Source organism: Anser cygnoides, chromosome Z (genome assembly GCF_040182565.1).
Source record: "Anser cygnoides isolate HZ-2024a breed goose chromosome Z, Taihu_goose_T2T_genome, whole genome shotgun sequence".
NCBI classification, from domain to species: Eukaryota; Metazoa; Chordata; class Aves; order Anseriformes; family Anatidae; genus Anser; species Anser cygnoides.
The window spans coordinates 73,032,272-73,047,920 of NC_089912.1; the positions used below are offsets into that span (position 1 = coordinate 73,032,272).

The 15,649-nt window shown below is 38.4% G+C and overlaps 1 protein-coding gene across 5 annotated transcripts in view; it reads left to right on the top strand.

Moving 5' to 3' along the window:
• The window catches only part of GPBP1 (GC-rich promoter binding protein 1), a 33,880-nt gene extending 24,481 nt beyond the window's left edge, over window positions 1–9,399 (top strand). For all 5 annotated transcript variants that reach the window (XM_066988677.1, XM_048049411.2, XM_013180559.3 and 2 more), the window contains 6 exons: window positions 487–671; window positions 1,465–1,605; window positions 2,076–2,240; window positions 4,819–5,003; window positions 8,072–8,174; window positions 8,920–9,399. In XM_066988677.1, the coding sequence (XP_066844778.1) occupies window positions 487–671; window positions 1,465–1,605; window positions 2,076–2,240; window positions 4,819–5,003; window positions 8,072–8,174; window positions 8,920–9,078 (938 nt within the window). In that variant the 3' untranslated portion in view covers window positions 9,079–9,399. The remainder of the gene's footprint in view (window positions 1–486; window positions 672–1,464; window positions 1,606–2,075; window positions 2,241–4,818; window positions 5,004–8,071; window positions 8,175–8,919) is intronic.
• Window positions 9,400–15,649: the final 6,250 nt, after the last annotated feature.

Here is a 15,649-nt window from a genome sequence, read left to right on the forward strand (position 1 = left end):
TTTACCGTGAGGGTGGTCAAACACTGGAACAGGCTTCACAGGGAGGTGGTTTATGCCCCGTGCCTGTCTGTGTTCAAGAGATATTAGGACAATGCCGTCAGTAGTGTTTTATCTTTTGGTTAGCCCCAGGTGCCAGAGCAGTTGGACTAGAGGTCCCTTCAAACTGACTAGTCTAGTATCAACTAATAGTATTTGGTTTTAGATTTCCAAACAATTACTGTATAACTAGTTTCTTTGAAGAATATCCGTTCTGAAAGTAAAATTCCTGCATTGCCAAGTAGGATTATTTTACAAACGATGGTTGTAGAAAATGGAAAAGAACTTCTGTTTAGCCAGATTTGTATAGTGTGGTATTTGTGGAAATATCACCAGACTAAGCTCCTGCTTTATGCCTGTTTGTTCTAGACCACATGGCTATACAGTACCTTATGAAACAGAAACTTAAGACTTTATACACGTGCATGCTTTTTCTTTTTTTTTCTCCAGAATATCCTCTAAACCCTAAATCTAGATCTCCAAGAATGCTGGTCATTAAAAAGGGCAATACAAAAGAACTGCAGATATCTGGATTTCCTGTAGTAGGAAGTCTTCATTCACAGCCAGTAAAAAATGGAACTGGCACAAGTGTTTATAAAGGATTAATCCCTAAACCTGCCACTCCACCCACAAAGGTGAGTTTTGGATACTAATGGCATTAAAGACATGCTGGGAAAATTAAGCATGCTCTTATTCAAAATGTGGTGATTTCACCCTTGGGAATTCTGTTCCTAGAGTATGCTTTCAGGTCTTGAACACTTCAATTGCCACATACTTCAGAAGTGGAAACACTTTTTCACTAAAAAAAAAAAAAAAGAAAAAAAAAAGCTGTAGTTGAATCTCAATTTATTGCATTACCATTTTTGAGAAAAGTGAGAAATGTCCAAGTGAAAAGGATGTTTTGAACTTACAAAATAGCAATGCTTTTTGTGTTTATTTTTTAACAGAAAAAGAGGTACCAAGTGGAGACCTATAGCTGGCATAAAAATACCTTCAGAGTTTATCCCAACTATTGATACAGATAGTGTTGCAATCCACTAGAACTGTTCTGGTCCCTTTCCATATGCAGATTCCTATGTTCATCTTTTCCGGGGGATTTTTTCTGTGCTACTGAGAGCATCTGATGGAGCTGTTCTTAACTCTAGAATTTACTGCATAAAAACATCACATGCAGCTGCTGAAGACTCTCATCTGTTGTATTAAGAACCAAAATAAGAGAGTGATAATTGTTTTTGAATTTAACTCATTATATAGAAAGTGTAAACAGTATTTGTGAGAGGATGAGTTGCTCATAAACAGTCTCTGTCCTACAAGAAAACAGGTGTTTGCTCTAAATTATGGTTGTAGTTATGATTTCATTTTGCTTAGTTGTTTTTCTGAAGATTGATGGAAATAATTTTGTTAATGATTACTTACATTTTTATTTAGCCTTCACAGTGGAAAAGCCAAGCAAAAGAAAATAAAGTTGGAAATCCATTTCCTCATGAATCTGCATATGGTATTGGCAATTTCATTCCTTTCAAATCAACTGCCAAGGCATTTCCTGTATCACAAAATTCAGTGAAAGAGGTAAAGCAATGTTTGTGTTCTTAATCTAATAGTTCGATTTTTTTTTTTTAATTTGCTTGATTAGATAAGTGAAGAGAATATTATTTTATGCAGAATTATATGACATAAGTGTATATTTTGGAAGCTTATATGAGAGGGGGGAAACAGAAGCTACCTCACCAGCCTTTAAGTCCTGCACAATTTGCTTTGTAGGTGCACTAGGGTGCATAACCTTGATAAATTTAAACTTTTAAAACTGCTAATATACCTCAGAAGGTTTGTTGTTTGTTAGCAGTACTCTTTAAATCTGTATCTCTTTGTTTAGATGCAAGAATCGTATATATTAAAATACAAATATTTTCCCTCTGCTTTTGACTGGGGGTATACACATAACCCCAAACTATAAGTTTCTGAGAAACTGTCTTTTTTTCAAACTTTTCTAAATGAGTGAACTTCTAATAGTCTTATTTTTTTCTAACCCCCTGTGTTAGTGTAATCGGTCAAATTCTTCATCCCCTGTTGACAAAGTTGGTCAGCCTCGTTTAACAAAATTGACAAGAATGCGAACTGATAAGAAGAGCGAATTTTTGAAAGCATTGAAACGAGATCGAGTGGAAGAAGAACATGAGGATGAGAATCATGCTGGGCAAGAGAAGGTAATTTTCTTCATACCTGTTGTAGATCCCACAGTAACACATTTCAGACTGAACGTAACATACATTACATTTGTCTGTAGCCAGCTGTTAAGACATGGTCTTGGATGTTTGAATGTAAGAAAGGAATTACCTTTTGATGAATTTTAAAAAGTTGCTCCAAATACTACTGTTTCTCCAGTGCATGTAGTTTTTCTTTCTGCAGGATGTGTTGCTACGTATCAATAATTCGTGCATACCTTGTCTTTAGCAACAATAAAAAGAATAAAGAATCTTTGTACATTAACCCTAATCTTTCTGGAGGGCAGCATTTTGCACCTCAGCTGTTAGTTATGTTGCAAAGCAATTAATGGAAAAACTTGGTTCTGTTTCTCAAATTGTTTTTGGAATCTAACTGGAATTTAAATTGGAATCTTAGATGCCAAGAACATCTCTATTTTTGGCCTTACTGTAGGAACAATACTTTGATTTATGTTTATATAAAGAACCTGTTTCTGCTTCTGAACTGAGAACTTGGAGGCCTACACTGTATATATTATTAATGTGTCAAGTTTCTTTCATTCACGATCTGTATATGTAGAGCCTGGCTGGCACCTGAGAACATTAATGTTTGTGCTACCTGCCACCAGTGAGCCATAAGCATAATTACCTCATGTAGTTCAAGTGAACGTAAGTAATGTATTACTCAGGATGAGGTGATTACACATCTGAGTGGTAAAAGTATTAAAAAAAAAAAAAAAAGGACTTGAAGTGTTACGCAGATTCAGAGATACGAAAAAAGAAACAGTGCAACTGTGCATTGCTTGTAAAAGTCAGACTGACTTTTCTGACCTTGTTTCTATTTCAGGCAAAATAAAACTTGCTGTAATGGGATTGTACAATTTAACTATGTATCAGTTAGGAAAGGTCTTCATCTTTTTCTTAGGCATTCTGTTGCTAAGCACCCTGAGATGGGTGTTGAGTGCAGTGTTGTTTAAGAAATGTTAAGGTTAAAAGGTCTTGGGAAACATTGTCATGAGCTTAGAATTCTCAAAATATTATGTGAACACGATGGGACTTTCTGTTCACAAAATTGTCTTGAGTTCTTTGTCTTCATGGTACTTATGTCAAATGCATATGATTGTACCACTCTACACAGCTCACTTTCTGAATCAGTGTATTTTGGAAGGAAAAAAAAAAGGTGTTTAGAAGTGGAAGCCATAATATCTTTGGACAGGTGTATGTAATGTGTAGCTTGGAGTATTTATTAGTGATTGCATGCACCTTGTTTCACTAACTAACAGGTGTGAAAAGATGTTAAAGCTTAACAAGGCATGTAACTGTAATAGTTGTCTACTTTCAACATTCATTTAAATGATCATCAGTAGGCAATGTACTGTGCAACTGAGTTATTAGGTAGATAACTGCACAACAGTGTTCTGTAACATGATAGAATTAGAAGGCCTGCAGTGACAGATTTCACCTCTGAAATAATGAGGCAAATTGTGATCATAGCTGAGACAGGCTTTGAGGAAACTATTTTGCCCTAGTATGGTAAACTCCTTTGATATTTTTATGAATTTTCTCTGATAGTCTGAGATACATTCTCCAGGTTAATGATTTAACAGCTGAATATAGATTTACTGGGATACTTTTTTAAAAGAAATTTTTGGTGAACATTCTAAAATTTCTGGAAGCCGATAACTCTGAATGGGAGGGGAAAGATGGTGATGTAAGAAATCATATTTCTGAGTTCAAGTGCAAAACTGGCTGATTGAGTGATTGCCTTCTGCTATGGATAATGCTATTGTCTGGGGCTTTTGTTTTGAAAAAATGTTCTAGCTAGATAATGATCATACTCTCCTTTATTTTCATAGTTGCTAAGACTTCTGAGTCTGGCTAATTACTGAGTAAGAATTGCAACCTGCTGAAAAAGTAGAATAAAAAGAAACATCTCAGGTTTATAGGATAAAAGAGCTTTTAATATTTGAGTGAATCTGCAAAATCTGCTTTCTAAATAAACTCTCTCTCTCTAGTTCTTACATCATGGCTAGTAAGTTACAATTGCTGAAACAACAGCCTGTGAAATTCTGTGGTGTGTGCCTGTGTGTAGGGTAAGCTGTTGTCTGAATTTAAGGAGTTTTTCTGAACTTGTGACAGGTGAATTTCTGGTTGAGATATGGTGGCTGTGACCTGCCCCTTAAACCAAATAAGCATAAGAATTCTCATGTTTTCAAACTTTGCCTGACACAGGATGTTTATTTAATAAGGAACCTTGTTTGTAAGTTCAACAGATAATTTACTATTTGTAAAAATATGAAAGACAGCTTATATAAACTTGAACTTTTAAGATATTTTTACATTTTTTCTACAATGTTTGGGCAGAACATGGGAGTTGCTGTCTACTTTAGTCAATCAGTGGTATAACTTCAGATTTCTGTAACATCTATGTATTGTAAACCCTTGAAAAAAGGAGCAGAATTACCCTCTGTAGTATAGGATATCTCCATTTAAAATTAAATTAAACAATCAGTGAATTGCAGCATTTTACTTGTAAGTGGAATTTACATGTAAACTCTGTAACATGTAATTATTTTGACAGGATGATGACTCCTTTAACTTGTGTAACAGCAACAGTCCTCATCATGAGAGAGATATAAACCGAAACTTCGAAAATGAAATTCCTCAAGAGAATGGCAATGCTTCAATTACATCTCAACAGATCATTCGATCTTCGACTTTACCTCAGGCAGATGTTCTTTCAAGCTCGCTTGAGGCAGAGCATAGGTATGTACTTCTTATATAAAATGTTTATTCATGGTAAGTGAGCATGCCTCATATTCTTACCAGCTCAGAATTCAGCATTTGAAAACTGAGAACACAAAATACTTAATAGTACCATAAAAGGTTTAACTTATAGACATGTACTAATGTAGAATGGAATGTACTTCGTTTCTGTTTGACTTGTGTACTGGCATCTTTAACTTACTTTACTAAATATTTGATATATTTCCTTATAAACAAATAAAGCAAACTGATCCTCATATCTAGGAGGAACAATGCATATAATTGCTATGAGTATTAACAATACGTTAAATGCTGCATCTTATGTACAACTCTGAGTTTTTTCTTGTTGTTAAAGAAATGGATTATTTTTATAACTGACTATTTGACATAGTGATATTGCAAGACAACTCAATGGAAAGGGAGAAAGTAACTTCAAAAAGGTTTGAAACATAATTCTCTTATCTCATAAGAAGTAACCGTAGTAGCAGCTGGTATAGATGAGAATGGTGCTGCTGAGAAATCATAACTCCGTCTGGAGGTGAGCTTGTCATGAGTTCTGTTAAATTCTTACTGTTTCTAGTAACGAAAGAAACCCAGCATCTTTTTCCAGTGATAGACTGTATGTATACATTGGACTAGACAACTTCTTTTGTAGTACTTGTAGAGGAGACTTTCTTGATCTCTTCTTTGGTGTGAGTGTTGGAAGTGAAATGCAGTCTGGTCTGTTCTTCCATTTCCCTTGCTCCCTACACACACCCCATTGACTATGGAGACAGAAATGTTGGGACTGCTAGTGGCTGCTGACCCTGATTTTTGACTATGAGGTAGGAGTCAAATCTAAGTGTCACTTGTCAACTCAGGTGACTTTGAGTGGCCTTCATAGGGTTGCTGGGCAAGCTTCCCTCTGTGGTATCCCGGAGACATTGTGTGTCTCTACCATGGCTTTGTCCTCTAGTGTATATACAGTGCTTTGGGTAGGAGTTTTAGTAGAAAAATGGACTTGAAGTGACCAGCTTAACTCACAGGATGCTTGTGGATGCCTAATAACTGAACTGGCACATGTTGTACAGAATACTTCTTGGGTTTCCTTCCACTAGGGGAGTTTCCACTGTGCAGTGATTATACACTCATCCTGTTGGTGTTAAGTTTCCTAATTTAAAGTGTAATTTTTTTTAGTACAGTTCACCCTCATAACTGTCCTAGAAACTAACGTGGCTGTAAAGAGACAGTGGTCCTGCTAACTTCAGATGATGTTGCAATACAACCTATTCTATTGGGACCTAGAATTTTTTGAAGGGAGGGTTCCATTGAAGGGCGTTTCTTGCTGACATCTGGCTAAATGAAGTATCAGGCAGGCTTCATCACCTTGAGTTCATCCAACTACTTCTGTGCTGACTAACTTATTTTAATATATTCAGTGTTCTTCATCTCTGTGTCAGTTTCCTGCACCAGTTCTAGCATATACTTTTAGAAGCCTCTTTATTTTTTCGTGAAATAGCTTTTACTTCCTTAAGATTTGAGGTCGACAAGCAAATGGTTTGCCAGGGGAAGATGCTAATCCTTTTGGCAAAAACTTTGCAGCAAGAACACATACCATCTTCATTAAATACCACAGTGTCTTCATCAGATAGCCATGTTACCACAGTGTCTTCACATCTAAAACCACTGGCATCATATGCAGATACTGCTGTCCCACTTCTGGCACCAGCCAAAACACTTCGATTATTGCATTTTTTGATATCTCAAGCTAAATCACCAGAGGAATGTGTCTGTTTCTTTCCCTGCCCGTATCCCCAAACTCACTCTTATTTGTGGTCTGTCTGTGCTGTAATATCAACATCTGCTGTCAGGTGAGACATGGTAGCCTGTCTGTCTCTGACACTAGAATTGTGTTAGAAATGTAGAAACTATAGGAGGCCATTGCATTCTGAATCATGCCTCTGTTATTGAAGAGGAATGGAGCTTCTCCCAGGTGCACTGTCTCTGTGACTTGATGCAGAAGATGCTGTGGGTTTGAGGTGAAGAACCATCTCTTCTTTTGGCTCCCATGGAGGGACAGCGCTAGCATTGTCATGGTTGCTCTGTTACACAGGAAAAAAACTGCCCATTTCCTCAGTGTCCATCTTTGCCTCTCCACACCATTTTTGAGGAGGCATGCTATGGTTCCACCAAAGCACTTATGCAAAGGAAATGTATTCTTACTTTTCCATCTTACGTAGATTTCTTGCCTTAAAAAGAAAGTTGACTTGCATTCTGCTTTCTTGCAGATTGAACCTTAGGAATATGACAGATACCATTGTGTAGCCAAGGTCTCTTCATTGTACTCATTTACCTTGGATGACTTCTTAGATAAATAACCCGACAATGCAGTTTAATGGGCTGGAAAGACTGTGGTGTGACAACACCAGATAAGCTTTCAAGAGAAACTCCATGCATCAAAAGCTGAACTTGCATATGGTCCAAATTATTTTCTCTTCTGCTTGCTTTATTGCTGCAGTTCTGGACAGCAGCCATCCAACTGAGACAGACTAGGAGAAAGTGAGGGTTTTTCTAGGCTGCTTTCCATAAGGCTTTACTCCAGATATTGGGCAGCTTATCCTAAAAGTCTCCATATCTGGGAATGCTGTCAGTTGATTAATAAAGATGCTGGAGTGAGATAATAGGAAGTTTGGCATTTGTGTTGGTATGTTCACTGGACTGGCAGAGGTGGCAGGGTCTATTTTGTATGTGAAACTTGATGGCAGGAAATGTAATACTTGATATGTACAAGCAATGGAGTGAATGTATGCTTATGCGTTCTGTAGATTTAAGTATTACTGTTTAGTTTTGGCAGCTTTTAAAATCAAATGTGTCAGAACAGGGTCAGCTGTGAAGGACCTTAAGACTTCTGAACTTTTGTGCTTTATATATCTTTTCTTAAACTCTTACATAAAAGTAGGTTAAAAAGCTGTTTAAAAAATATTTGTGGGCTAATATATTTATTACACTTCTTTATATATCTGTATAGGCAGAGCTTGAAATGTCTGAGTGTGCAGAAATTCTTTAATGTTGTCCCCTTTATTTTAAAGGTTGTTAAAGGAGATGGGCTGGCAGGAAGACGCTGAAAATGATGAAACATGTGCTCCACTAACAGAGGATGAGATGAGGGAATTCCAAGTCATTAGTGAACAGGTAATGCTAAGTTAATACTCTGTGATGAACTTATAGATGGATGCCCTAAATACCTACCTTCGAGCAGGATCTCCAGTAATTCTGATGGTTAGGGTCAGTGCCATTTTCGTACCATTTTCCTTTCCTCCCTTACCCTTTCAGAAGAACAGTGGCTTTAAAAAGATATGGGGAGCAGTGCTTATTTTAGAGACAGCCTATGCTAAAAATATCAAGGGAAGGCGAGGGGAGGGCTTCTGAGTAGTTTCAGCATTGCTAGTTGCAGAATTATACAAGCTTTCCAGTTCTTCAGCTCAGCCTGAGGAAAGGGAATTTTCTTGCAAGATTTTATTGTGGCTTCCTTGTCTGTCTTTGCTGTAAATTGAGGAACACAAAATTCACTAGTAATATAGTCTGAATGGGCAATCTAGACTTGATTTTTTTTCTATAGCAGACTGGAAAAAGGGACTGCATCACAGAAGAGACTGTGTGTGTGTGTGGGATCACTGGGGCAAAATATCTGAGGAGGTAGATGGGAAGAGGGTAAACTCTTGTACAGTGCAGAAGCTTAGCTTGGTCTGGTTGCAGGCTCTTGGATGCAGGTCCAAAACTGAAGGCTCTCAGGTAAATTTTCCTTTGTGCGTGTATATAACAGGTAGTGTTGTGGATCTAATGTAGTCCATAGACAAAGGTGTAGAGAACACTGAAATACAGCAGATTATTGTGTTTAGCTTTTTCTCTCTAAACGTATCATGTTTTCTTGTTTCAGTTACAAAAAAATGGCCTCCGGAAAAACGGCATTTTGAAAAATGGCCTCATCTGTGATTTTAAATTTAGCCCCTGGAAAAACAGCACTTTCAAACCTGCTCTGGAGAATGAGGATTCTGAAACGAGCAGCACTGATACGTCAGATGATGACGATGTGTGAAGATTTCTGTACCATCTATACAAGCTTGTTTTGATCTCATGAGAATATGGGGATGTATTATCAAAAAAAAAATCTAAGTTATGTAGTAACATACCCTGTTAGAAGAAGAATGATGGGACTTCTCTCTGAAGAAAGCAAGGAATGTTGTGTCGGGTGTGTCGAACATTACTATATTTCTTTGTTAACGAATGTTGTAGAATGAGGACTTGGGTTGCCCCAGCATTGACTTTCTTCATCACTGCAGCATTTCTGACTAGCAATGTGACAATGTAACAAATCAGACTTTCTCATTTAATAATAAAAACAAAAAGAATTGTGTAATGTCTTGCAAAGCTTCTGTCTTAAAATGTCCACATATATAAGGGGGAAAAAGGGCAGCTTGACACTGTGTTTTGCTTGCCAGGTCATTTCTTTCTTACAATGGAAATCCTAGAGTCCACTTTGTATGCAAAAAGGGCAATGTAGCATGTTGGCTAAAATGAGCAAACTGCACTAAAACTCTTTTCCTTAATTGAGCTGTTGTGCTGTTCTACTTCTTCCACACGTAATTGCTCTTTAGCCATTGTAGTGTAGTCATTGTTATTAATGGAAAAGAACCTTGATGTTACAGTTCCAAATTTTTACAACTAACCTTTAAATTGAGAGCTTTATAGAGTATTGCAAGGCCCAGTATTCTCACAATGAACCCACTCTTGTGGAAAAATAAGCACTTTGAATTTACCATTCATGTGCGGAAAAATAATTACACTGACTGGATTTGTCCACTACATGGAAAATAAACTGATTTACAGAGTATTGTCTCAGTGCATAGCATCAAGGGTATTGTTTTAAAAACTAGTAAATTTTGCTTGCATTCATGTTAAATGTACTCCGGCAGCAGTCACTGCATTTCAGAATGAAGTAAAAATACTTCTATTACCAGATCCTGCTTTCACAGCAACGGAGAAGTGTGTCTATGCAATAAGCACCTGTTTTGCTTGCTTTCTGTCAAACTTCTTACATATTTTAAAGCTAATACTGTATTATGTACAGTTTATTTGGATCATTTTAGTGTTTTAACTGTGTTCTGCAAGGTTGTACAAACTACGTAGCATTAACCCATAAGCACAACTGCACTCCATGGTGTCACATAAATTTATAACACAGCCTATATGTAGACATTCCTCTTTCAAGGTATTTTTGAATTGCACTATTTTATAGTAAGTAACACAATTTTAAACTCTAAAGCGTAAATAGTTGTGAAGATGAGGTTTTGTCCATGTTTAATCTTTTTTTTTTTTTTGTTAAGGGAAAGACTTACAATGTGGCATCTACCACTTTTGGGCCAAAGACATACTTTTTTTTTTTCCGGTTTAGCTTAAATAGGGGATTCTATTGAAGAAGATTTTTTTTTTTCTTGGAACAGATGTAAATGTTGTTCTAGGTAATTTTGGCACAATGTTTTGAAATATGGTGGTTTCTTGTCTATATTTCAGAGGATAAATGTTTTTTTGAAGAGAAAAGTGCTGTATCAGTAATGAAGTCATTCCTACTTGTATGCCTTAAACACCTTCTTTCTCTTTCCCTTCTGCTTTTTTTAACTAACGTTGACACCTTTGTACCATTTTTTTTTATTTTTGGTTGTTGCATCTGTTCAACAGTATCTTCTACCTATCCTAGCTACTTAGTTGCATATAAATACACTAATTTTACTACTAAGTAAGCCTTGATATCTCAGTGGTACATAAACTTACTTGTTTTTGTCTTCAGTTTAATGATAAGTGTCATCTCTATAATTAACCCTTTGGGGACAAAGTTGTTTTGACTTTGCATTCTGGCTCAGAAGCTGGCATCAAAGGTCTGCATAACCCTTATCTTAACTAGTTATCAGTCTGCTCTGTTACTTCAGTTTGTCCTTCTCTGTTGTAAGAGGTGGTAGTGGGGAAGTTTTATGCTTCTGCTGAGGAATTGGATTGCCTTATGATGTTTACTTACAACAATGCTGAGTAACACACAGGTCCTCTTTTTTTTTTTCCCCCCTTAATAAAAACACTTTGTTTTGAGTGACACTTCCCAACTAAAGAAAGTTTATTTTCATGTATTAGTTTCATAACATGCATGAAGGCACTTGTTTACACTGCATCCCTCCGTTTTGTGCATGAGGATGTAAAGCAGAATGAAATTCGATTCTGTGATATGTATCAATGTAAATTCCCTCTTTGCCTTTGTTCCTTTCCCGGGTCAATTTTAGTAGTTAGCCCTTCTCTTCTGTTGTACCTGAACCATGTTCCATTCACAGGATACATGCTTGTTTCTTCTGCCTGAGCAGCTCAACACCAGCAAGGATGTCTGCCCTAACAGCTTAAAAAGTTGTTGGGACTAAGTTTGTCCACTCCTTTAGCATGTTCTCTCAAGCTTTGGGTATTAAAGACTGTCTGCTGGAGATAATTTGATAGTATTGGGCCTGGAGAGCTTGACTTCAATGAATGTAATCACTGAGTACTGCATGCAGTCATGACACTGCTGTAGGATTTGCAGTAATTGCTTCTGTTTCTCTTCCTAATCCTGTCTTTATTGACCATTTCCTCTTGACACCGCCTTTCCATCCCTCTTTAAAAGGAGAGAAGACTGAATCACTTCTGCTGACCTGTTGGCAATGGATGTGTGCAGTGTCTGCTGCTCTGAAGGGTACCTTTTATAGTAGGGTGCTGGGGCTTTTACCTCATCTGGAATGACTGGAGGCTTTCTTCACCTATTTGTGCAAGGCCTTTCTGTCTCTCAGGTGGTAAAAGAAGCTACCATTCCTGAAGAGAGTGTTGATTACAATGAAGTAGTCCATTGGTGCGTATTGGACCCAATCAAGAATCTAGGTAGACTTTTGCTGCTTGTATTCCCAGTCTTTGGAAAATGTTACCAAGTACGAATGAAATCAAGTTTTGTGCTCCTATGCAATTACCTCTGGGGAAAAAAAGCTTCTTATTTATGACAGAGACTTCAACTTTAGTGATTCCTATCCCTTCTGTTCTTCAGGAAGTACTTTTAAACTGCTGGCTTCTAGAAACTGGAAGGAGTGAGTCAAGGCTGTCTGTTTTTCCTGGCCTGTTTGCTGCTAGGCAGTGAGGCAGTTTACTCAGCAGCATGGAACTTCAGATCTCATTAAGGATCATGGCTGTCGTGCACCAAGATCTGTTGGCTCATTAGGATGATAACTGCTGACTAGCTGGTCAGTTTCCTCGTGCTGTTATGCACCCTCATCATTGAGCTGTACTGCAGCTTGAGTGAAGTTTTTGTTCCCTGGATCTTATTGTTCAGCCTTCCCCAGAAGTAGCTGGCAACTCATTTGCTAGGCAGCCACTGGCAGCAATTTGTGAGATGGTCTGTCTGTGAGAAACATTGGTGGGTATCGACAGCTTTCTTCTATCAGGAGGTTTGTGCTTCTTAAAGATTTGAAAGTGACTTCGGGGGTCTGTCTCTGTGTGTTGCCATCTAGGCAACACCTTCAAAGACTGGAAAAAAACACCAAACACCTAACATCATACCTTCAAACAGTTTGCCAGTATTGTTCTGCTACTGTATTGTTCTGCTACTGAATTCAGTGCTTACCAATGTCTGCTTCCATTGCTTGATGGAGATTTGAGATCTCACAGGGCCTGTAGTGTTGTGTTTCTAAAACCACTCCAAAGACACCTGAAAGCATGCTTGCTTGTTTCTGTATGCTTCTCCCTTGGACATCCTCTTTGTACATAGCTACTTACTGCCCTGGCAATGGCATGGTTGTTACAGAGTAATGACATTCCCTTCCACATCCCGCAGGGCATTCACTCTCTTATCCTACACAGGTCAAGGATACAGCTTTGAAGCGGAGGGGAATATTTGTCAGTAACTAGCGTGACTGCTGATGTCTGGAGAAGCATCTCCATGTCAGGCTGATGGAACCTGGGTCCACAGAAGAGTTGGAGTTCACCCTAGGAGGTGCAGGGAGGTACGTGGTTTGACTGGTGCTAGGTGAGGACTACAGAGCTTCAGCCCGGGAAGCAAAGTCTGAACTCCGTCCACTCCGCCAGGAAGCAGTCAAACCTGAGAACTGATGGAACAAGTTCCAATTGTTTAAAAGATGGACTTGTATCACCCTGGTTGCCTGAGCTATTGCATTTTACTAGATTACTGGACTGTTTGTGTGCTGTCCTGAGTTACATTCTAAGTCTACAAACCCCTTTGCTTCAGTACCAAAAGGCAGCTCCTGATCACCTGCTCTGAAGCCAGACAGTATCCTCGTTTATTGCTTTGGTGTGCTTCAGCTGGGGTCAAGGGAGGTATATGCTTTTTCTCATGCCTATTACTCAGCATAGCCAATAACAAGGAATGATTTGCAGCTTTGATCCTGCTTATACTGGTGTGGCAGCTTTGGTACAGTGGCTTCCTTTTGATTCTTGTGTCTTCTGCGTGACATCTCGGTATCTGGGAGCTCTGTGCTACCCTAATCTTTGCACCTTCCATCTCATGTCGCTCCCTGTTGCAAGGCTGCTGAAAACGGAGCCGTCTTTCACAAGCTGTGGAGCGTCCTGTCTGAGCTTGTGTCTGCATTCTCACTGTCTCTGGCTTAATTTACACCTTCACCAAATGCTATGCTACTGGAGTGATTTTTAGAGTCAAACACATGACAGAGAAGCCCTTCAACTGCCATTTGTGTGAAGGGTTCTGCATGGCTTCTCTAGCTGTGGCTCTACAGTAGTATATTTTTGGGAACTGTTGTCTGCATGAAAGTTCACCTCCCACCTTCTTTCTCCTCTTATTCAGAGTCTGCAGGTAGCCATTCGTTTAGGATCCTGTGTTTGGGGAGACAGCTGAAGAAGTGTGGGTTGTAGTCTTGCCCTGTGTACAGATGGAAAATGACCTAGGATTGAGTGCTCTGGCCTAAATATGCACAGATGTGCATGTACGCATGCAGTTTGAATGTAATAGAAAGGGACACTGTAGAACTGTTCACAATAATTTATTTTCTTTCATTATTGTTTTTACATGTTGGTGTTATTGGTGGCTAGTCATGAGTATAATTTTCTTTCCCACCCGTGATATGCAGAACTTATGTCTACACTGAAGAGCATCAGTTACCAAATTTGCTTATCATCCTGTAACATTGTTTTAGGTAACAAGAGATACTGTTTGAATGGATAGTGTTTGAAATGAGCTGGACCGCAAGGAATTGACATGTACTGTAGGCAGCCACTGAATCAAGCTGCTGTTTATGCTAATCTTCATAACCAAAATATCTGGGAAATACTTCTGTCTGCATTGGAAACTATTTCAAAAAGAAGGTTGAGTGTGAATGTGAAGCACGCATGTTTTACTGAGTCCTCATGAGTGTTTATCTCTGATTTGATTTTTTTGTTGTTGTTCTCCTCTCCTCCTTCCCCCCCCCCCCCCCCCCCCCCCCCCGAAAAGTGGATGTGCACAAATAATCTTTGTACAGAAGAAAAACCTTTGCTTAGATGAGGTTAACGAATTAGTTGTTCTGAAACTGCAATTTGGAAATATGCTTGTGTTCCTGTTAAGCTGTAAATGAGTATAATTTCCAGTCTTCTGTTCAATGAAACTGCTGAAAAATGAACCCATTTTTGCAGGCAGAACTGGTGATACTGGCTGTGTTTATGGTTACCTGGTGCTCCCACTGCAGGGAGCTGTTTTCACTCACTTAGCTGTGAAATACTCAGTTTTGTGGGAACAGTTTTCCTGTGACTAGGTCACCAGGGACGCAGCTGTAGGGTGGCAGAGCCCAGCAGGCAGGCTGAGGGCAGCTGCAGCTGGAAAGAGCTTGATGGCAAAAACGGGAAAAGAAATGTCTGCGGCAAGAATAAATGGGAACAACCAGGAGCAGGCACAAGCTGATAATGTAGGGGAATAAAAGGTCTGCAATGAGTTTCCATCCAGATTTTGTATCTGCAAGCGAGAATCTTATTTTCTGGAAAGTGTTCCTCGCTGCTTTTAATGGCTAATCTTGTGTTAGAATATCACAGCCAACCTTTGCTCTATGTGATAATCTCAAGTTGTGCTGTGAGAAAACCAAAATCTCAGCTGGCTCAAATAGGAGCTTGGTGTGGTTCTAATTTCTTTCTCTCTCTCTCTCTTTTTTTTTTTTTACATGTTTCTGTTCTATGTTAAGAGAACATCTGGTTGCTGTCCGTCAGGACACGTCAGTTTTAAAATTACCTATGTACATTTTAACAGATTTTTTTTATTATTCTAACAAGACAGATGAACCTGTAGGAGAGTGAAGATGGTAGTTCTTGGATTAAAGACACTCTGTACTTTAATTCTCCTGAAGATGTGGATTGATCCTGTCCTTGCCTTTGCAAGAGAATTGACGTGTGCAGCTGCTCTGCTCAAATCAGATCAATTTAACTGTTGACTGTGAGACACTTTTGGAGCAACTCTGTATTGTCAGCTATAATCCAGAACTGTGAAAACTACCTTGAACACATTGTTCTACAAATGCTGTATTTAAAAAAAAAAAAAAAAAAAGGCAAGAAGGGTGTTGATTTAAATCTTCTGAATAGCTTCTGAATAGTTTCTGAATATTTTAAAATTAATCTTG